The sequence below is a fragment of the Neoarius graeffei genome, chromosome 9, assembly GCF_027579695.1.
Source record: "Neoarius graeffei isolate fNeoGra1 chromosome 9, fNeoGra1.pri, whole genome shotgun sequence".
Lineage (NCBI taxonomy): Eukaryota > Metazoa > Chordata > Actinopteri > Siluriformes > Ariidae > Neoarius > Neoarius graeffei.
Window position 1 is genome coordinate 60,893,921 of NC_083577.1, and position 24,058 is coordinate 60,917,978.

Here is a 24,058-nt window from a genome sequence, read left to right on the forward strand (position 1 = left end):
GGTCCCTTTGCAGAAAAACAGCCCCAAAGCATGATGTTTCCACCCCCATGCTTCACAGTAGGTATGGTGTTCTTTGGATGCAACTCAGCATTCTTTCTCCTCCAAACATGACAAGTTGAGTTTTTACCAAAAAGTTCTATTTTGGTTGCATCTGACCATATGACATTCTCCCAATCCTCTTCTGGATCATCCAAATGCTCTCTAGCAAACTTCAGACGGGCCTGGACATGTACTGGCTAAAGCAGGGGGACACGTCTGGCACTGCAGGATTTGAGTCCCTGGCGGCGTAGTGTGTTACTGATGGTAGCCTTTGTTACTTTGGTCCCAGCTCTCTGCAGGTCATTCACTAGGTCCCCCCGTGTGGTTCTGGGATTTTTGCTCACCGTTCTTGTGATCATTTTGACCCCATGGGGTGAGATCTTGCATGGAGCCCCAGATTGAGGGAGATTATCAGTGATCTTGTATGTCTTCTATTTTCTAATAATTGCTCCCACAGTTGATTTCTTGACACCAAGCTGCTTACCTATTGCAGATTCAGTCTTCCCAGCCTGGTGCAGGTCTACAATTTTGTTTCTGGTGTCCTTTGGCAGCTCTTTGGTCTTGGCCATAGTGGAGTTTGGAGTGTGACTGTTTGAGGTTGTGGACAGGTGTCTTTTATACTGATGACAAGTTCAAACAGGTGCCAATAATACAGGTAACGAGTGGAGGACAGAGGAGCCTCTTAAAGAAGTTGTTACAGGTCTGTGAGAGCCAGAAATCTTGCTTGTTTGTAGGTGACCAAATACTTATTTTACCGAGGAATTTACCAATTAATTCATTAAAAATCCTACAATGTGATTTCCTGGATTCTTTCCTCCCATTCTGTCTCTCATAGTTGAAGTGTACCTATGATGAAAATTACAGGCCTCTCTCATCTTTTTAAGTGGGAGAACTTGCACAATTGGTGGCTGACTAAATACTTTTTTGCCCCACTGTAAGTACTATATACAAGCTGTATACAGAAGCTATATACACCCTAGGAATACCGACCTATTTGCCAGAAAGTATCCAGAACAGTGAGGAATTGACCGAAAAGAAGCAATTTTTGTTGACCTGCTCATTAAGGCTTAATTAGTCCATAACTTCATAATTGTAATTATTCAAGCTTATTTAGTCAAGCCTTTTGTTAATAGTGTTCATGAAGGAAAAGAGTAGATCTGGAGGGTCCTCAGACAGAGTGTTTTGGTAAACTGGGATGTATGGATGCTGTCAGTCCCCCACTCGCTTGTTCACTCGAGTTTGTTGACGGTGTAGTGGCTGCTGCTTTATGTCCCGGGGTTCCCTCATGCCTGTGCTACCTTCTGGCTCTCCCCTTTTAGTGATAGTTAGCTTTGCCAGAGTCCCTGCTTGCACTCAGCGCAAAACGTACACTGTTCCTACTTATTCAGGTGACATTGGGTATACCTAACAACCTGTGTTTTCTCCCCCCCATCTGTCCCTCTGAGGACTTACATGCCAATCCTAAGATCGAGATGCTGACCTCTTCTGCTCCTCGGACCTGCCTGATCCATCCTGATGCCCTATATCTAGTCAGAGTCTCATCACATCGCTCCTGTGGAGGACGGCCCCATATGGACAGATGGAAGTCACACTTGGAAGACGCTCTGGACTCTTACAGTAACGCTTTGATGGCTGAGGACTACAGCTGACTTGCTAACTTTAGGACTGCAGTTGTCATGAACAGTTTTGCACTCAAGTTTCCATCAATGAAGAGTTTATAACATCAACGAAAACAGTTAAAACTGTTAATGTTGTCTGTTGTTGCCCAAATGAGGATGGGTTCCCTTTTGAGTCTGGTTCCTCTCGAGGTTTCTTCCTCATGTTGTCTGAGGGAGTTTTCCCTTGCCACCGTCACCACAGGCTTGCTCATTGGGGATAGATTAGGGATAAAATTAGCTCATGTTTTAAGTCATTCAAATTCTGTAAAGCTGCTTTGCGACAATGTCTATTGTTAAAAGCGCTATACAAATAAACTTGACTTGACTTAATTAAGCAAATCTGGGTAGAAGCTATATGCACCCCAGGCAGATCTACCTTCCTGCCAAAAAGAATAAAAATCAGTGAAGAATTGAAGGAGAAGAATCGATTTCGTGAAATGTGGACAACACCAGATGGATAACACATAATGGCATAAGCTCAATGCCGGTCAGCCGGATGAGCTATGAGTTTTATTAAAGAGCTATTAAATTATCTCGAAATCTTGAAGTTTGAAGCTACTACATTTGGCTGATAGTAAGGTTAATTTATGTTTAGAAGACAACACAACACTTTACTGATCCCAAGGGGAAATTAGAGATTATGTTGTCTGTATGATTGTGGCTCAACCCCAATTTAATCAGTGGACATGTGGACGTGTTCGTGTGGAACGTATACAGGGCCGAGCCCTTCAGAAGTCACTTAACAAATACAAGATAAGTTGACATAATGCCGGGATGAGACTCCGGGATGAGAGTGGATGGTCACCAAAAAAGCAGAAAACAAGATGGCGCCCAAAGCCGGGGGTCCCCCCCAGGAAAATTTTGAAAAATAAGGCCTTACAAACCACTTTTCCTGCAATCTGAACTGTAGTAGATAAAAAATCTGTTGTCTTTTTTATATATTTACATGAAAATATGTTTCAAATCAATAGGAGTATTGTTTGAATTCAAAATAAAATCACATTCTACATTCAAGGGTATGGTTATAATTTATGATCAACAAAAATGACAAACTAAATTCACATTAAACGCAAGTTTTATTAATTATCAAAATGTTCATATATTAAATAAAATTTCTTTGGGAGAAAAGGTCAGTCACCCTATGTCCTCATTAGTTGCATATGATTTCAAAGTCTTTTGAAATATTTAAGTTTTCAAAACTGTCAGCATTAATTCAGATTTACTGACCATCATATACAGTGGTGCATGAAAGTTTGTGAACCCTTTAGAATTTTCTAAATTTCTGCATAAATATGACCTAAAACATAATCAGATTTTCACAGAAGTCCTACAAGTAGATAAAGAGAACCCAGTTAAACAAATGAGACAAAAATATTATACTTGGTCATTTATTTATTGAGGAAAATGATCCAATATTACATATGTGAGTGGCAAAAGTATGTGAACCTTTGCTTTCAGTATCTGGTGTGACCCCCTTGTGCAGCAATAACTGCAACTAAACGTTTCCGGTAACTGTTGATCAGTCCTGCACACCGGCTTGGAGGAATTTTAGCCCATTCCTCCATACAGAACAGCTTCAACTCTGGGATGTTGGTGGGTTTCCTCACATGAACTGCTCGCTTCAGGTCCTTCCACAACATTTCCATTCGATTAAGGTCAGGACTTTGACTTGGCCATTCCAAAACATTAACTTTATTCTTCTTTAACCATTCTTTGGTAGAACGACTTGTGTGCTTAGGGTCGTTGTCTTGCTGCATGACCCACCTTCTCTTGAGATTCAGTTCATGGACAGATGTCCTGACATTTTCATTTAGAATTCGCTGGTATATTTCAGAATTCATTGTTCCATCAGTGATGGCAAGACGTCCTGGCCCAGATGCAACAAAACAGGCCCAAACCATGATACTACCACCACCATGTTTCACAGATGGGATAAGGTTCTGATGCTGGAAGGCAGTGTTTTCCTTTCTCCAAGCATAACGCTTCTCATTGAAACAAAAAAGTTCTATTTTGGTATCATCCATCTACAAAACATTTTTTCAGTAGCCTTCTGGCTTGTCCATGTGATCTTTAGCAAACTGCAGACAAGCAGCAATGTTCTTTTTGGAGAGCAGTGGCTTTCTCCTTGCAGCCCTGCCATGCACACCATTGTTGTTCAGTGTTCTCCTGATGGTGGACTCATGAACATTAGCCAATGTGAGAGAGGCCTTCAGTTGCTTGGAAGTCGCCCTGGGGTCCTTTATGACCTCACTGACTATTACATGCCTTGCTCTCGGAGTGATCTTTGTTCGTCGACCACTCCTAGGGAGGGTAACAATGGTCTTGAATTTCCTACATTTGTACACAATCTGTCTGACTGTGGATTGGTGGAGTCCAAACTCTTTACAGATGGTTTTGTCATCTTTTCCAGCCTGATGAGCATCAACAAGACTTTTTCTGAGGTCCTCAGAAATCTCCTTTGTTCGTCCCATGATACACTTCCACAAACATGTGTTGTGAAGATCAGACTTTGATAGATCCCTGTTCTTTAAATAAAACAGGGTGCCCACTCACACCTGATTGTCATCCCATTGATTGAAAACACCTGACTCTATTTTCACCTTGAAATCACTGGTTCATCCTAGAGGTTCACATACTTTTGCCACTCACAGATATGTAATATTGGATCATTTTCCTCAATGAATAAATGCCCAAGCATAATTTTTTTTGTCTCATTTGTTTAACTGGGTTCTCTTTATCTACTTTTAGGATTTGTGTGAAAATCTGATGTTGTTTTAGGTCATATTTATGCAGAAATAGAGAAAATTATAAAGGGTTCACAAACTTTCAAGCACCACTGTACATGTTCAATGTATTAAATCAAACGAATGCTAAGTTTATGGGATAATGTCTGTGTACACTTTATACAATTATTTATAGTTCACAGTCACTTCTCATTTTCATTTAATCATTTCGACTTCTTCTTCAGCCTTTTGGCCAAAGACAAAAGCTTGTCAGTCCTCTCTCTGTTTTTTATACCAGCATCGATTTCACGTACCTTCGCTTCGTCTCGCTTGTCAATTGTATTCGGCATTTTGAGTAAAAAAGCCGATACGAAAGAGAAACGTATTTTTGAAGCGCAGCGACGATGAACATGTGCAAGTTTCGATAAAATAGAACGATGCGGGTACTTTTGTAAGAACTGTTATGATTGGCTTTTGTTCTCTCCCACACTCTTGTAAGAACTGTTATGATTGGCTATCATGCTCTCGCCAGCAATGTTTTAGCTAATTACATTGGAGATAACACGTATTCTACCGCGAGACTTAGCGAGACTAAAGATGGCGAAAATGTAAACATGTAACATCATCGTACACTTGAGTATCACGAAGGAACATACCCCAACCCCCCTCAATGAAAAAAACATCTCAACGGATTTGGCAGAATATCGATTTTCGCTCAGAAAAAGCGGAAGTCCGCCGAAAAGCGGAAAACTCTCATCCCTGAGACTACACGATATTTTTGTCTTTCATGATGGTCACCATATCAGATTAGGCAATCATAATGCCATAAATTCTTGCTGTGTCTTGGTTTGAAGCCTGGCAACACAAGTTTGACCCTGACCAAGCATCATTCACGTCCTTGTGTATCGTTGAAAAGAAGGGGAAAGAAATTGTCAGTTGTAGCTATCAAGGAACACGTTATAGGAAGAATCTGGTTATAGAAAGAATAACTGCTAAACATTTTTGATAATGACTTATGTTTGGTATTGCTCTTCTACTTGGGCCACAGATGCTGCCCAAGCAGAAGAGCAATACATACTCTCCACTAAGGGTAGTATCTCACTGGGCTGCGACAGCTTGCGACAAATTGCGAACGTCATTCACGAGAGTGTTTCAAAAGTGTCTTGAAACCTTCACGGGGCTTCTCAATTTCCTTGCATGAGTCGCAAAGTGTCACTCCTTCGTCGCTGAAATTTTGAACAGGTTCAAAAAATTCATGCGACAAAATTTCTCTCAAAATAGCCGCAAATGCGTCGCTGGTATCGCAAAGCCGTCGCGAACCCTTCTCAAGTCAGTTTCCGTGAGGCTTCCTCTACTTCCCTGCCTGCTGAGCCTGCGACTAGTTGGAGACACAACAACTGCGGTAAAATATGCGAATATCAATTCAGTGTGATTCCAAGTGAAAATAGTCACCAGCTCGCATATTTTATCACAATTGTTGTGTCTCCAACTAGTCGCAGGCTGTCACAGCCCAGTGAGATACTGGCTTTAAACAATGCACTGTCAGGATTTGCCAAAGAAACTCTCAATGGTCACAAACATCTTTCTTATTAATCTTGTGACTATTTCAATGGGTTGCTCACAAATGAGTGGAGCCATTACAGCCAGGTCAAACTTCTTGTTTGATCTGAACAAGCTCGCTCCTGAGCAGGTTTCTACTTATAGATTTGTTTTGATGGCGACACATCCAACAACAGCTTAGAGAATTATTTATTTTATTTCTTTTTTTTAAAGCCAGGCTTTCAATCCAATTCAGCCAAGTAATCCACGTACAAAGAACGAGTCCCAGGTGACCAACGAATCCAGAGAACTGTGGTGATGGGTGAGAGTACTGATGAAGTAAGAAGTGTGTGTGAAGCGAGTCTTACCTGGGTGCACATCTGGTGCAATTCCCATGCTCTGAAGCAGTGCTTCAGCTTCTCTCCTCTTCTTCTCCAGATCAGAGTCATCCTGCACCACAGCAGGTTCTTTCAGCTGCTCCGCCTGCTGGGGGGGAGACAAGTATGCTTTAAAAAAAAAAAAGTCAATATTGAAAATGTCAATATTGCTGTTCAACAAGCTTCATTACCAGCTTGAGCAATTCTTCTAAGAATGGGCAAAAATATGAGGATCCAGATGTGCAAAGCTGATTACTGTAATTGTAGCCAAAGGTGGTTCTACCAAGTATTGGCCCAGGGGGTGGAGGGAGGATACTTATGCAAGCAAATAAAAAATAAAACAGATAAAATTATACTTCCTTTAAATGTCAGACACATTGTGTAAATCACATAGTAAAAAGTCCATTTCAGTTCCTGGAAGTAACATGTGACGTGTGTAAAATGTGGACAAGTTCAATGGAGGTGAATACTAATGCAAAGCACTATTACACCTTTTCGACCAACAGGGAATGAGTTCTGTTCTTGCTCGCGCACCAAATTTTGAACTGTTCGGAGCATTTTGACCAAAAATTAATTGATTCCGAACCTGAAAAGTTGTTTCCCAGCTGCAACCAAAATATAGCTAGTTTGTCCAGTGCGACCCGTGATGACATCAGTGAGTGTTAGAGGTATGACGATTAATCGATCCCCGATCTATCGATCCATTTCAATCCGCGATTCATAAAAATGTATTAAAAATTAATGAATCATGATTCACTGACAATTCACTAACAATACCTAATTTCATCCCGACAACCCTAGATGCATAACAAATTTCAACAAACGGCATAATTTTGATATTAAAAATTCGATTCGGTATCCGGAGCTGTACATGGGCACAGCCATGTTTGTGGTTGCTATAGCAATCTCGTGAGATCACACGTCGCTTTGTGAACAACATGCCGGACGACTCGGAATTCCTGAAGCCACCGGGTTTTAAAAGCCCAGTTTGGCGGCATTTCTTACAATCTCGGTGCCTTACGTTCTCTCTGGACAATGAACGTGTCTCAATAGGTGGCATTCACGTTAACACAAGGGACTGGCGGACCTGCGGTTTCGGGAGCGCAAGCAGCTTTGGCGGACCTTCGTTTTATCGACCTGACAACTACTATCCTGAATCGGCGAGCGCGGCTAGCTCCGCGTAATGATGTGGGTCAAGCTGGAGAGGCTAGTCGGGAAGTGGCCTCGAGTGACTCACGAACCTCATCATACATCAACGTAACATCAGAGACATTATCACCTGGGACTGTTAATAAGTTGGGTGAGTTTTTGCCCTCGACTATCACAAACCGAAAACAAATTAATAAGGCCATTGGTAAACATCGCAAATATAAGTTCTTTCAAACTCTTAACCACGCCAGAGTTATGTGGGATCCAAAAGCCAAACCAAAGGGCTTGCTTGGCGGTCATCTGAATATTAGAAGTATTTTATCAAAGTGTGATCAAGTTCAACATCTACTTGTTGAGTCGAACTTAGACTTATGTATATCTGAAACATGGCTTCATGCCAACTCTCCCATGGGTGGGTTATATGTACCAGGTTATAATATTTTTAGGAAAGATCGGTCTGAGGGTAGGGGAGGAGGGGTGATGTTCTATATCAAGGATCATTTAAAATGTGAACAGATTCACTGGTCATGTATAAATGATCTGGAATGTCTAGGTGTTAATATAACACTGTCCCCACAAATGTCCTTTATCCTAATTGGGATTTATAGACCTCCATCAGCCTCCAGTATTTTCTATGAGCAATTACAGGCTGTTCTTAAAGAATGTAATTTTAAGAAAGAGATTATTTTACTTGGAGACTTTAATGTAAATTGGAATGAAAAGAAAAATAGGAAACAACTTCAGTCACTAATAGAGAGTTTTGATCTCTCACAACTCATCAAGGACTCCACTAGAATAAGTAGCTCATCAAACACATGCATAGATTTGGTTTTTAGCAACAAGGGAGAAAGAATACAAAAAATATATAATATGGTCACAGGTCTATCTGATCATAATCTTATACTCTTCTCAAGAAAACTGTCTAAAAATAGGTTTACTAATGCCTGTAGAAAAAACACAGAACAGCTAAGGATACCGAAGGGTGAAATGAATAACCTGGAAAATGCCATTAATCAAATAAATTGGTCTGATCATCTTATTCATGAACATGTTGATGACAACTGTAACACATTCATGACTGTTGTTCAACAAACCATGAATGGTTTCATGAAAAAGATGAAACTGAGACCAAGAAAAAGTAATCATCTCCCATGGTTAAATAGCAAAATATGGTCTCTGATGAAACAGCGAGATCATGCACTTAAGATTGCTTTAAAGACAAAAATGATACATAATAGACAAATATTCACCTCTCTCAGAAACAAAGTTATTAAAGAAATTAGAAATGCAAAGGCAATTTTTTTCATAAATGCAATAAGTAATGCGAAAGGCAATGCAAAGGAGATTTGGATAAATATAAAGAAACTAACAGGACATAATGCTGCACATAAAGACATAAGGGAGCTGCAGCTAAATGATAGCCTAGTTCAAGACTCACATGAGATTGCAACAGCTTTAAATACGTATTTCATTGATTCTGTAAAGAACTTGACTCATAAATTCCATTATATAGCACAACCACATATGGTAGTAAATACTGCAACTGCAGTTTTTAATTTAAAGGAAGTGTCTCAAACAGAGGTTGACAGAATTATTTGTGGTTTCAAGAATTCCAGAGCCAAAGATGCATATCAAATGGACACAATGTTACTTAAAACTTTTAAAACACCTTTCATTGTACCAATTACTAGTATTATTAATCAATCAATAAATGAAGGTGTTTTTCCTACTCATTGGAAATCTGCAGTCATTACACCGATTTTCAAATCTGGAGACCCTGCAATAGTAAGTAACTATAGACCAATAAGTATTCTTCCAGTGGTCTCTAAAATAGCTGAAAAATTAGTGGCTGAACAGCTTATTAAGTATTTAAACAATAGTCCATATAATTTAAATAAAATGCAATTTGGCTTTAGGAAAAAATCACTCTACAGAGACGGCTATTTGCTATCTTCTGGAAAATATGAAATTAAAATTAGATACAGGGGGGGTCATAGGAGCTGTTTTTCTTGATTTGCGGAAGGCATTTGATACCGTAAATCATGACATTTTAATGACTAAGTTATCTCATTTTAATTTTTCTTTAAATTCAATGCAATGGATAAAGTCATACATCACACAGAGAAAACAGTGCGTTAAAGTACACAACACTACATCCACAATTCTAGAAAGTTCATTTGGTGTTCCTCAAGGTTCAGTTTTGGGACCATTGTTATTTAGTTTGTACATTAATGATCTTCCAAATAACTGTGCACCAAATGTTTTCTGTCAAATGTATGCAGATGATGTAATTGTGTATGTACATGCAAAAACAAAACATCAAGCGGCACAACATCTATCTGCTGCTATGTCTAATGTATCAAGCTGGTTGCAAAATTCTCATTTACAACTAAATGTTTCAAAGACTGTATGTATGTTTTTTTCAAATAGAGCAAGTGCTAATATAACTCCAGATGTATTTGTGCAGGGAACAAGACTTGTGGTTGTACAAGAATTTAAATATCTTGGAATCACAATAGATTCACAGTTGCATTTTAAACATCAGGTAAAAAGAATCATGAATAAATTAAAATTTAATCTTTCCAACTTCAGATTTATTAGAAATAATTTAACTGTTGATTCATCTAAATTATTCCTGAATGCAATGATATTGTCACATATTACATATTGTATAACAAGCTGGACAATGGCCTGTAAATCCACACTAAAGCCTATTGAGAGGGCATACAAGCAGTCTTTGAAAGTCTTGGATAAAAGGTCCAACACCTATCATCATTGTGCTATCCTGAGGAAATATGAACTTCTGAGTTGGGACAATATAATTAAATATTCAGACTGTATTCTAGTATATAAGGTTTTCAATGGTTTAGCTCCACCACCATTGAATAACTTTATAAAGAAGAATATAAATAGGACAACCAGAGCAGGGTCTAGAGGTGACTGTGTAGTCCCATTTAGAAAAAGTGCCTTTGGGCAGTCAGTATTTTCATACAGAGCATCTCATACATGGAACACCATACCAAATGAAATAAGAGACATGCCCACCCTTGCTTCTTTTTCTATACATTTTTAAAAAATGGCTACTGGAGAACCAAATCTGCACTCATATCATAACCTAATGTAAGTGATTGTAGTAGAGTGTGTGATTATGTGTTGAAGTGTATGTGTTCTTTATGTAGTGTATATGGTTGTTACAGTGTTTGGGGTTGTTGTTGGGCTGTACTTTAGGGATGTTGCTGGTATCAAACTATTTATACATAAATCTTATGAGTAAATACTTTAAGTAATGCACACAATATACATCCAAATACATGTTAATTAGTGCTTTAACATCTGTACATTTACTTTGGTGCAAGAAATAGGCCAAAGGCAAAGCATGTAACATCAGCTTGTTTTTGACATTGCATATTGCATTTTAACATCTAAAGCATTTTTGCACTGAAGCATAGCACTTTAACATGCTTGGACTTTAGCATTTAAGTACTTTATGATTGTCTATATTCTGGATTTTTACCTGACCTTATTTATATGTCTGTGTATACTGTATTGACCTGTTGATCAAAAGTTGCACTCAAGCACTTTAATGCCTGGATACTATTATTATCATTATTTACCTTATTTTTATTATTATTATTATTATTATTTTTATTATTCCAAAGATCAACCTGCCACAGGGACTAAAGATGCAAATTAGCCGTTGGCTATAATCTTGCGTATTTACATGTAAATGTTTTTATTAATATGCATTGTCCCTGTTAAAAGAATAATATAAAATAAAGACTGTATTTTGTGTTTTAAAAGATTGAGACAAGTCATGAAATCTTCACTTCTTTTTTGTTTCTTAGTGTTTTGCGATTTGAAAATTAAAAATGTGACAAAAACGACTGAACTGTGATACTTTCATAGCTACATTCAGAGTCAATGGAGTGACTGGAGTCTGAATAAAGACTACAAAGGCAACACGACTTTTTTTTTTTTTTTTTAAATTGCTCTACATTTCTAGGCTGACAGTTAACAGAATATTGACAATAATTTGCATCAGTTATAAAATAAAGGACCAAAAATGTGAATAATGATTCAAATCTAATTGAATCGGAAGCTCAAAATCTTGATTCACATCGAATCATGAAAAAACTGAATCGTCACACCTCTAGTGGGCGTGTCATTAGTTCCGAGAGGAAGCAGAGCGCAGCAATAGAGAACGCAATGGGAAAGGCTACACCTTCAGGAGAAAAAAACAAAAACAAAAACAGAATAAAAGCTTGCAGGTAAATCAATGTGCACCACCATCTTGTGACGACTACTGTTGTGAATTGTGTGCCACCCTCTGTTCATGACACATTAGGGGTGTTCACACGGCAACTTTTACTCTGGTGTAGCACCGGGGCTGCCCCGGCAGAGCGTTCACACGGTACAAAGTTATACCGGTGTAGCCCCTGAAAGCTGCTTAGACCGGTGCAAATCTAACCCTGCTCGGGAGGTGGTTTAAGAAATTTACTCCGGAGTAAATGCTAGTTTGCGGGGCAGCACCGATATAAAATGGGACGTCTGAACGCTACAGGGGTAGACTCGCTACGCGTGAGGAGAGTTGATTACATACGGGCATTGCATAATTTGCATCCTGGTATTTTGCGCTTCCAAAATGGCAAATATCAACAACAACAACAGAACTGCGTGTCTTCCAGTGTTGCCAGATTGGGCGGTTTTAAGTGCATTTTGGCGGATTTGAACATATTTTGGGCTGGAAAACGTCAGCAGTATCTGGCAACACTGGTGTTTTCATCCATGTTGTTTTCCCGGCGCTTGGTGATGCCATGACAACCGAGAAAAGGAAGTACATTTTCACGCATGCGCATATTTCATTTCCGCATTATTACTATCGTATAGCACGATCGCAAAAACTGCCGTGTGAACGCAAGTGGGGCTGCACCGGTGCTAACACGCTTCTCTCTAGTAAGCAGGGTTGTGACGTGTGAACGCTCCACAAAATTTACACCGGTGTAAGATATATCGCAACAAAATACATCGGTGCAGCATCGATGCAAATATGTGCCGTGTGAACACCCCTATTGATTAGAACAGTTCCACTCAAAACTGGTGAAAATGCGGGTCGGTTCGCTAGCAGGCACCAAGGTTCAAAGAATCCTGAATAGAACTGGTTCAAGAACCTGGTCCGTTTTGGTCGAAAAGGTGTGCGCGCACGTGTGTGTGTGTGTGTGTGTGTGTGTGTGTGTGTGTGTGTGTGTGTGTGTATCCCATTCACACCTACAATGAAAACCAGTATTATGCTGTAATGGTGTCATGTAGGAATGGGAGGAAAAAAAAAAACAGCAAAATTGAAACATTAATCTGTCCCCTGGCAACCTAGTAACATTTACAGAAATCTTTTACCAAGGCTCCAGTAGTATTCGGAACAATCAGATTTACATATGACAATTGGTCATGACTTTGCAGGTGATGATGTAAATGATGATGTTTTGATATTGCGATGGAACTACTGTACTCCTTACTGCCTCAATGTAAAGCAACCTGTGGCAAACGCAAAACAACAAGCAAAGAAAATATTGGCAGATATACTGTAATCAGAAACGTGATCAATTATGGTAGCCGGAAAGTGCAAAACAAAATTACAAAATGTGAAACACTTTTAAGTTTTATAAAACAAAATTACATGAGCAAAACACTTTTACCAAGGACAAAACAAATTTACAACTTAGAAAACAAATTGACAAGACACGAAACACTTTTACGAGCGCTGAGACAAATTTACAAGTGGCGGAACACTTTTACCAGTCCCGAAACAAATTTACAAATGAAAATCTTCACAAGGGGAATGTACCAAATGCCACAAGTGACCCAGAAGCAATAGAGTGAGCGGTCAATTCGTGTTGTCTTCTATGGAGTTTATGGTGACGGCACGTCAACTGTGACCAAATGATGTTTTGCCCCTTTTGTGGAAAACACATGAACCGTTTAACGCAGTTTGTGTGGACGGTCTCTAGAATTTTTAAAGGACACGGACCAGACAGAAGGACTAAGCGCATTCCGTTGGCTGTGTCCAAAATCACTCACTCATTCACTATCTAGGGAATTCTATATAGAGGACTATATAATGAGTAGTGACTGATTTCGGGAACACAGGGAACACGAATTGACCACTCACACTATCGCTTCCTGGCCACTGTACTTCCGGCATTCGGTACACTTTGTAAATTTGTTTCGGGACTGGTAAAAGTGTCCCGCCACTCGTAAATTTACCTCAGCGCTCGTAAAAGTGTTTCGCGTCTTGTCAATTTGTTTTCTAAGTTGTAAATTTGTTTTGTCCTTGGTAAAAAAGTGTTTTGCTCATGTAATTTTGTCTTATAAAATTACAAAGTGTTTCACATTTTGTAATTTTGTTTTGCACTTCCCGGCCACCGTAATAAATAGCCTTTGCTTGAACCCAACCGATTTTCAGAAACAGGAAGAGAACCCTCGCAACAGAGCCACGATGCAGCTCGATTGGTGCCATGTTAATAACTAGCTAATGTCTCAGCTTGGGCTTTTCACAATAGTAGACTTGCCTCCTGTGAATTATACCGCATATCAGGTCTCGCATGTTTTACGCATCTCGCAGAGGTTCACGCTCTGTTGCATTCAGGTGGGAAAACACGGTATCTGTTATGGAAGACTGAGTGGGAATGAAAATTTACTATCTATTCCATGTTGTTTTTACCTCATACATTCATGGGTTCCGTATGTGAAAGGGGTTATAGTTTAGTCAAGTAACATGTAAAGCTGAGCATAAGATTATACAACACGAAGCTAGGGATTCAAATTTATATAGCATGATGTCATATTCTGCAATGCGCAATACATGCACATGAAAGAATTTACAGCTTTGCATTGTTGTTTAGGTTCATCCATGTTCAGTCGCGACAATACCCCAGTGTTTCCGCTATGTACAATTGGCTGCGGCGGGCCGCCACACCTTGATTTTTGCTGCCGCACCTTCAGGAATTCCTGAAGGGGGGCCGTGGCCCGGGTAACTTTTTGAAAATTATTTTTGAAAATTATTTTAAAAATAGGCTAAACCAATATTTTTTGACGTTGAGCAGACTCGAGCCTGGCATGAACTGCTCTGACGCGCTATAATGACACCAATCTATCACCAGCCAATCAGGAGACTTAATCAAACGTGTCCCCCGCCTACCAATCTATCACCAGCCAATCAGAAGACTTAATCAAACGCATCTCCCGCCCACTTGTGTTTGCGTCTGAGACATTGAATTTTCACAGAAGGAGGGAAGAAGTTGACTGAGGTAAGACTGTGTGATAACGAACGAATAAGAGAGGAATTTCAACATATAGGGCTTAAGTTTGTTACCGTTAAATAAACATTGCTTGTACAGTAGCGTTATGTCGTTACAACGTTGACCCACTTTTAACGTGCCAAGTACCGACTGTAGCCGCTAACATGCTAATTAGCTTGCTGTCAAAAGTGCAAAGACCTTAAATTGCTCTGTGTAAATTAGAAAATGGCGCAACTTCCTCTGTAGCCATCAACTCAGCTTGTCTTGAGTTTTGAGCCGATCACAACAGGGCAGCACTGTGGCCTGAGGTAAAACATGATAGTTTTAGTTTGTTTAAATTACAAACATGAGTACACCCAATGACTGTCTCATATACTCTTCATATACTCATACTGTTTAATGCAATAAAACTAATCTTTAAAAGTGGTATTTACTCAAACTGTTTGCACAGAATGAACTTTCGGGTTAACAGTGTAATAGTGTTGCAGTGTTCTGCAAATTTGCAATTTAATATTTCAGATCTTGAGACATGAAAGTGCTATTTTAAAAAATAAAAGGTCAGAGATGTTTTCTTTGTCGTCTATTTAGTTCATTTTATTTCCTCAATAATTTTCCTTGATTGAGAAATCAGTCTGGGCTCTTATGGGTTAATCAGTAGCCTGCATGCGAGTATATGTTCCATTTACAGTCAAACATTTTGATGGACTCCAGGCTCAATTTTGATTAATCAAAAATCTGCGTAGTAGTACAGTCTGAAGATGCTCTTGTACATTTGGTGTCAATTGAACAAAAATTATGGGAGGATATAGGTTTAAGTTTTACAATTTTTGAAGTGAGTGATGGATTGATAAGTTTAGATGTGTTCAATATTTTCTTATCTTCAGACATAATAGTGTAGATGTTTCTTTACCTGCTTGATGGTTTTGACCGGGACTCCAATCTTCCTCAGAAGAGTCATTAATCCTTAAATTAAATTCATTATAGACATGAACTTAAAAATCATTGTTTTATTTTATGGCCTCGGTGCCCTGGTTTTTGGCCTTCGTGCCCTCAGCATCAGCAGAGCGTTCGTTTTCCACACTTTGTTGACTGAAATCATACCTCCGATCCACAATGACACAAGAGACTGAATGACTTGATGAACTGCTATATTCACCGTGACATTCTGGAACAAACTGACATGACAGCCATCGCAAAGGAGTTTGTGCAGGCCAATGACAGATGCAGGCAGGCCTTTGGGAAGTTTTAAGGGTAAGTCATTGGTTACTTCTATTAGCACCGCCGAGTGCACTGCTTCCTCTGTTTTCAATGTTTCTATACTGCATTGGTACTGATACAAGCAAGTTGTTTAAGTTGAGTTAGACTACTACCGAGGTGCTTTTGTTGTGTACTGTTGGCTGTTTTAGCATTTTATTCTGCGCAGTTATGTGCTGGCATGTTGTGGGCTAAAGTCATGACCGATGGATTAATCTATGTATAGCCTTCTGTGCTGTTGGCTGTTTTTATCCTCGTACTGGGGTGGGACGTCTGAGCGCAGGTCTTGCCACCGCACCTTCAAACATTTTCTAGGGGAAACACTGTACCCAGTATTCATTACACACTGTATACATTATACAATCACTGGTAATCCCTGCTGCCAGCAGCCAATCCTAACGGCCAGTGAGAATACGTTGTATACCAGGGGTTCCCAAACTTTTCCACGCCAAGGCCCCCCAAACAGCATTAGCTTCTGGCTGGGGACCACCTTTGCAAACCCACAGACAATGCTACATAAAGAAACATCAACTTTTAGAATGTTTTCTCTTAGTTTTATTCAATAGTCAATAATTGTTACATTTGTTTAGCATAAGAATATTATTAACTAACATGTTTTCAACACAAATATTTTCACACTGAACAATAAACTGCATAACCTCCTGATTCCTGATTCAACTTGTTAACCATCCTTTTTGCGACCAGTGCCTCGCGATGGAGTATGCAGTGTGTGGCCACTACATGCGGGGCCTTCTGCTTAATGAGAGTGGTCACTCCACTGATCTTCCTGGTCATTGCTGCGGCTCCGTCCGAACACACCCCCACACAACGGGTCCAGTCCAATCCGTTAGACTCGATGTAATCGTCCAAAACTTAAAAACTGTCTTTCCCAGTAGTTCTTCTTTCAAGTGCTTTACAAAATAGTATTTCCTCCACAAATCTTTCCTGTGAAATAAATCTGATGTACACAAGCAGTTGGGCCTCATTGGATAAATCTGTGCTCTCATCCAGCTGAAGTGCGAAGTATTTGCTGGCTCTCACCTGCTCCAACAGCTGAGCAGATACGTCTTGAGCCATGTCACCAATCCGTCGGCTCACGGTGTTATCAGAGAGTGGGACAGCATCGATTTTTTTTTTGGCAGCATCCTCACCAAGCAATTCTTGGACAATGTCTTTGGTGGCTGGTAAAATCAAATCTTCTCCAATTGAGTGAGGTATTTTAGCACGAGCAATGTGGTACGAGGCTAAAAATTATGTCTTCAGGGCCCACTCGGGGACAGTAGCTTGCTGGGTGAATGCAGCAGATTGCTTGACCAAATGCTCTTCTTTGCGTCTGAAGAAATCTACTGTTTTTTCGGCATCTGTCGGATGTTTTTGTACCAAGTGACGAAGTTTCGAAGGTTTTAAGCATTCGTTTGACAGGGTCTCCAGACAGAGGACGCATTTCAGGCAATCATGGCCATTTTTCTGTATGGCTGTAAAGCCATACTTAATGTATGCTGCCTCATATTTTCGGATTTTAGTTGGCCAGGACTTCTTAGTTTTTTTCGCAGCAGTGTCCTCCACAGCAGGGCTGTTGGTTTGTTCCTTCGGTCTCTTCTTCAAAAACCTGTCCATTTTGCGCTAGCAATACGCTAGCTTGAGGAGCAAAGCAGCTTGATAAATGGCGCAAACCGCAACGTCACAGGCAATCGGAGAGATGAGCATGGCAAACAATGTTTCGATATGATGTATTATTATTAATAAGGCCAAAAAAAGATAGTGTGTTTCAGGTAACATGAAATACTAAAATAAGGTCGGTAGGTAGGAAAAAGGTTTTTTCTTAATTTTTTTTTTATTTTGTTCGAAAAAATGAACACAAGTAAACATCTTACAAAATAGCATTTTGGCACAGAATCCTTTATACCACACATCATAATAAAATAAAAAAGTGTTTTAAATCTTTAAACGAATAAAAAAATATATATATCGCGAGAGTTCGAGTTATGATCTACGGAAGCGTATTGCTGCCACACTCAAAAAAAAAATTGGCTTAGAATCAAGTAATTATGTGAAAAGATATTGTTAAAGTTATCACGTTTTTACAATATATTTATCATGTAATAACATAACATCACGTAATTTCATGATACGAAATTATCACGTTATTTCATGATATTTTCATGTAATAACATGAAAACACCTTATCAAGAAATAATGTGAAAATAACGTCCTAGGCTAGGCTACTTCCATTAAAAGCAGACGGCCTCGCCTAGCCTACTGTAGAACTTGGGTCGAGCAAAAACACCGAGCAAAAACATGGCTGAATCCTGAATGACTCCTATTTGTATAAATAGGGGACTACATAGGCGGCAAAATGTAGTGTTTTTCCCTGCCATGGAAGTGCACTTGTATACTGAAGAGGAAGCAATTTGCATTACAGCCTTGAATGAGGATTCAAAATGGCGGCTCGGCTCAGTTTTCCTTCCTCCTTCAGTATACAAGCACGCTTCCATGTTTATGCAGGAGGGCTGATTGAAGTGGCGAAACATTTTACTTTTCATCCTTTCTTTCACAACTTGAATGCGTTGAAACAAAAAATTATGACAAACTAACGCCGCTTACACTAAAATATCGAGGGAACTTTCTAATAAAAACTTTACGGTCTGCAATTTCGCCGCCAAAATTCTCGGTCGGTCGGGTTACCGGAAACACACTTTTTTTTTATTTGGCCTAATTATATTTTATAATAATTAAAAAACTAATTACAATATATTTAATAATAATTATTTTTAAAAGTATATTTTTTTCGCAATTTTTTTGTTATCGTCCCTCCAACTTTCTGAGGCCCCCCAGCGCCCCCTGGCAGCCCCCACTTTGAAAACCACTGTTGTATACTTACTTCAAGTGAACTGGTCGCAAAAATAGACAGAAGACAAAAATTGTGTACAATCCAACTGAAGAATGGTTACGGCGTGTAACCTGGGTAGGTGTGGGAAATATAAAGGAGGTGAAAACAAAAAGGTATTGTTTTTCCACTTTCTCCCAGAAAGACATAGAATTTTGCGAAAATAAAAAGTATTTTTCTAAAGAAATATCTACAATGGTAGATATTTATATTTAAGAGGCTGCACGGAGTTCTTCAGACCTACGATAGAGATGTGAAAGATGATCCATGAAAGAACCACCTTAGGAATCTGCGATCGCATCTATTCCACAGAATGAAATCAGAAAACACAAGTACAAATTTACCCTCGCAAACTGAGATACTAGTCGAGATTTTTCAATGTACCCTTCTACAAACATGAATATCTTCAATTACAGATGTTAGTTCATTCATCATCAGTAACCGCTTTTCCCTGGGCAGGGTCATGGTGGATCCCAGGAACACGAGCGTACGAGGCAGGAATACGGTACATCCTGGATAGAAGACCAGTCCATCGCAGGAAACCATGTACACGCTCATTCACACCAAGTGGCACTTTTTACAAAGCCAAAGCCAATCAGCAGGTTAGAAGAACAACAACTTTATTTATCACACGTACACTGAAGGGGCGGCACGGTGGTGTAGTGGTTAGTGCTGTCGCCTCACAGCAAGAAGGTCTGGGTTCGAGCCCCGTGGCCGGCGAGGGCCTTTCTGTGTGGAGTTTGCATGTTCTCCCCGTGTCCGCGTGGGTTTCCTCCGGGTGCTCCGGTTTCCCCCACAGTCCAAAGACATGCAGGTTAGGTTAACTGGGGACTCTAAATTGACCGTAGGTGTGAATGTGAGTGTGAATGGTTGTCTGTGTCTCTGTGTCAGCCCTGTGATGACCTGGCGACTTGTCCAGGGTGTACCCCGCCATTCGCCCGTAGTCAGCTGGGATAGGCTCCAGCTTGCCTGCGACCCTGTAGAAGGATAAAGTGGCTAGAGATAATGAGATGAGACGTACACTGAAGCACAGTGAAATTCCTCTCTGCGTTTAACCCATCTGAAGCAGTGAACACACACATGCGAGCAATGAGCGCACACACATACCCAGAGCAGTGGGCAGCCATGCTATAACACCCAGGGAGCAGTTGGGGGTTAGGTGCCTTGCCCAAGGGCACTTCAGCCCAAGGGCACACCCATGTTAACCTAACCGCATGTCTGAACTGTGGAGGGAAACCGGAGCACCCAGAGGAAACCCACACAGACATGGGGAGAACATGCAAATGTTCTTGGGAACTGAAATGAAACCGAGGAAGCCAGAGGAAACCCAAGCTCAGGACTGAACTGGGAAATACTGTGAACTGGCAATGTTACCAATTGCACTCAAATCACAGCTCATTTCATATACAGAATAATCTGTCCACAACTTTGTGAAAAAGAGCCACTTGATGTAAAAGCACACATTCACTCTTCGGGCTGGACAACATGGCAATATGCTCCTGATATCACCATCATTCTGAGAACAGCACACATACGATCAGTACATTTCTAACTGATCGACATTATGACTCACTGTAACAAGCAGCCGAATGGTCATTAAAATCTATTTTTGGAACAAATGTCTCATCCCTCCATTTTTGAATGGATAATTGTTTATCTTTGCACATACACGTTCATTAAGACCTGTTTTTCATGCTGCAAATAATAAAAAAGCACCATTTTACTGCCTCTTTGTTAGTAAAATGAAATATATCTTGGGAAACTGTCCTTAGTCCTTTGTAATCTACCGTACAACTCAAAAGTTTGTACACCCCTACTCATTCATAGGTTCTTCTGTATTGTTTCATATTTTAGATCTTTCAGAGTAGCCAGCGTTTACCTTGATGACGCTTTACACGCTATTGGCATTATCTTAACCAGCTTCATGAGGTAGGCACCTGGAATGCTTTTCAATTAACAGGTGCCTCATCAAAAGTTAATTAGTGGAAATTCTTGCCTTCTTAAATGTGTTTGAGATCAAACAGTCAATAATAAAAAGACAGTAAATATCCATATTACGTCAAGAACCGCTCAACTGCGGCACGGTGGTGTAGTGGTTAGCACGGTCGCCTCACAGCAAGAAGGTTCCGGGTTCGAACCAAGTGGCCGGCGAGGGCCTTTCTGTGTGGAGTTTGCATGTTCTCCCCGTGGGTTTCCTCTGGGTGCTCAGGTTTCCCCCACAATCCAAAGACATGCAGTTAGGTTGACGTGGGGCGGCCTTGGGCTGAGGTGCCCTTGAGCAAGGTACCGAACCCCTGACTGCTCCCCGGGCGCTCTGGGCTGCCCACTGCTCTGGGTGTGTGTGCGCGCGTGTGTTCACTGCTTCAGATGAGTTAAATGCAGAGGATGAATTTCTCTGTGCTTGAAGTGTGCATGTGACGAATAAATAAAGAGAAACGACATCCATCACTACTTGAAGACATGAAGTGACTTTTAAATCAATAAAAATAAAGACAAGAGTGCTCCGAGAGCACAATATCCCCCACTAGCAACTGTATCTACGCTATAAGTGCTTAATACACCCTCATGAAATTGTCAAAGTACAAGTTTGGTAAACAAGCGACTGAATTGAATGGAACTGCAATACGCGCATTACCGACATATAACAAAGAATCCTGTCATGTTTCGCGAAATTCCTCCAAAAATTGTGAGAGGAGTTGATTTCAGAAGGTAAGTACACTTCCCGGGACGGACATCGGCACGACGTAATCTCCCTTCGGGCCTTTCAGCCAGCGGGGGATTAAAAAAACAAAACAAAACAAAAAAACATTGAATTAGAAAGTGTGTCCAAACTTTTGACTAGTAATGTATTTGTCTCACATTGCCCATATTTACTATTTAAAGCTCTGTAGCAATCAACCAATAAATAGCCAACCAACTATCCATCCCATGGTATAATAGCTCACGTTCCCTCAAGAATGTGAAAGTACACCATTACTTTTCCATTGCACACTTTTTATTCTATGACATTTTTTCTTTGAAACTCAGTTATTTTAAATAAGATGTACAAGGTGCAAATTTCCATATGAGCAAAAGCAGAATAACCATAAAATGTCTTGTTTCTTGTGTGTGCCAATACCAACAAGCGTATCTTATAAACTGTGTGCTGGATATATGTTCTCACCTCTTTTTTCTTGCGTTCTTCCTCTTTTCTCTTCTTTTCTTCCCGTATTTGTGCGAGGCGCTGCTTCTTCCTCTCCAACTCCGCCTTCAGCTCACTCTTATCCGACATGATGCTGCAGAACAGAAGAGTCTCATTATGTACACTTACTAAACTTTCCTGTGCGTGAGCAGAGCAAAAATGCTCACATCACCACGTTCCGTACATAGATTACAGCAACTTAACTAGCTAATCTCATTACCACGCCATTTAAAGAAAGACGAAAACATGGACAGCTGTGGATTTCCACTGTAAAAAATTATTTGTTGTTTTAACTTAAAAAAAAGTTAGTACCCGCGCTGCCTTAAAATTTTGAGTTCATTGAAATTAATATAGTAAGTTAAACACAACGAGGTGAACAATTTAACTTACTATATGAATTTCAGTGAACTCAAAGTTTTAAGGCAGCCCAGGTACTAACTTTAAGTTAAAACAATAAATCATTTTTTACAGTGCATACATTAAAAGTCTGATTATCCAGAAAGGAGACTATCCCCGGTCAGAAATTCACACTGTCCAGACAACACAATAGAACTGACCTGAAGATTTTTCTTCTTCTCTACACCAGGTGTGACAAATTCTCATTTACACACAAAACAGTACAATTAAGCAAACATGCTAAAAATCCTGATAAAAAGAAAGTGAAATGGTGGGGTTTTATTCCTACATTTCACATTTTGGACAAAAACAGCTTGGTTATTCATTTTGTTCAGATCGGCATGGTGGTGTAGTGGTTAGCACGGTCGCCTCACAGCAAGAAGGTTCTGGGTTTGAACCCAGCAGCCGGCGAGGGCCTTTCTGTGTGGAGTTTGCATGTTCTCCCCGTGTCTGCATGGGTTTCCTCCGGGTGCTCCGGTTTCTCCCACAATCCAAAGACACGTGGTTAGGTTAATATGGGACGGCCTCGGGCTGAGGTGCCCTTGAGCGAGGCACCGAACTCCCAACTGCTCCCTGGCCGCTGTTAGCATGGCTGCCCACTGCTCTGGGTATGTGTGTGTTTTCACTGCTTCAGATGGGTTAAATGCAGAGAGGAAATTTCACAAGTGTGTGATGAATAAAGTTGTGCTTTCTTTCACTACAACTCGTGATTTGATGGAGATTAAGAATATAAAGAAAGCACTGTTCTACAAGCACTGACGTAGAAGATTAGACACAGATTAATAAACCCACTGACCAAAAAAAAGGGTTTTTTTTATTTGTCTTCATAAAATGTTTCCAAAAATCATAAAACGATTTTCTTTCTGTTTATACAAAATGTATCACTGCTGCTACTAATACTATGAATAACCTAAACGGGTTTAGAAAGTCAGCCCAGAGCAAAACAAGAATGATTCGAACACACAACCTTCCTGCGCCTCCTGTACGGTCATAAAGCGGTTAATAGTTAAAAAAAATAAGTTAATTGTTAATGAATAAAAGATTTATGGCACAATTTCCATTCAGTTCTTCTTGAGAAATCTTTATCTTCAGTTCACTGTATATTAAAGTCCACAGCTAACTCACTAGCATGGGCGGCACCGAGGTCAAGTGACCATGAGAGGTTTGCATTACAGCAGTAACACACCTGGCCAGCTGTTTTACACATCACACAACTAAGACACAGTAAATATATTCAGCTCGGTAATGAAATCGCGCTCTATCCGATTAATCACACACACCTCACCATTACATTAGCCTCAACGCTCACTGCTGGCTACGGTGCTGCTGGTTAGCTAACAAACCTATCATTCATCCAGCGGGGATGGAACACAGAAAACTGACTCACAGTAACAAGATACAGAGCGACCCGGGCAAATAAAACAGCAAATAATTTGCTGAAAATTTTTACAATGCTGTTAAACAGACAAAAACTGACCCGTTAGCTAAGCTTGTTTGATTTAACTCCAGAAACCGTTGTTATTGTTGGCACCGTACACAGAACAACTTCCGGGTATGGGAGGA

At 40.0% G+C, this 24,058-nt stretch overlaps 1 protein-coding gene across 2 annotated transcripts in view; it reads right to left on the minus strand.

Annotated features, from left to right (window-relative positions):
* dync1i2a (dynein, cytoplasmic 1, intermediate chain 2a) overlaps nucleotides 1–24,058 on the minus strand; it is a 63,556-nt gene extending 39,498 nt beyond the window's left edge. Inside the window, exons 1-3 of one of the 2 annotated variants that reach the window (XM_060930006.1) lie at nucleotides 23,973–24,058; nucleotides 22,082–22,193; nucleotides 6,328–6,442 (exon numbers count right to left, since the gene is read on the minus strand). In XM_060930006.1, coding sequence (XP_060785989.1) covers nucleotides 6,328–6,442; nucleotides 22,082–22,189 — 223 coding nt within the window. In that variant the 5' untranslated portion in view covers nucleotides 22,190–22,193; nucleotides 23,973–24,058. Of the gene's footprint in view, nucleotides 1–6,327; nucleotides 6,446–22,081; nucleotides 22,194–23,972 lie in introns of both variants that reach the window. The other variant, XM_060930005.1, reaches the window with a different exon arrangement.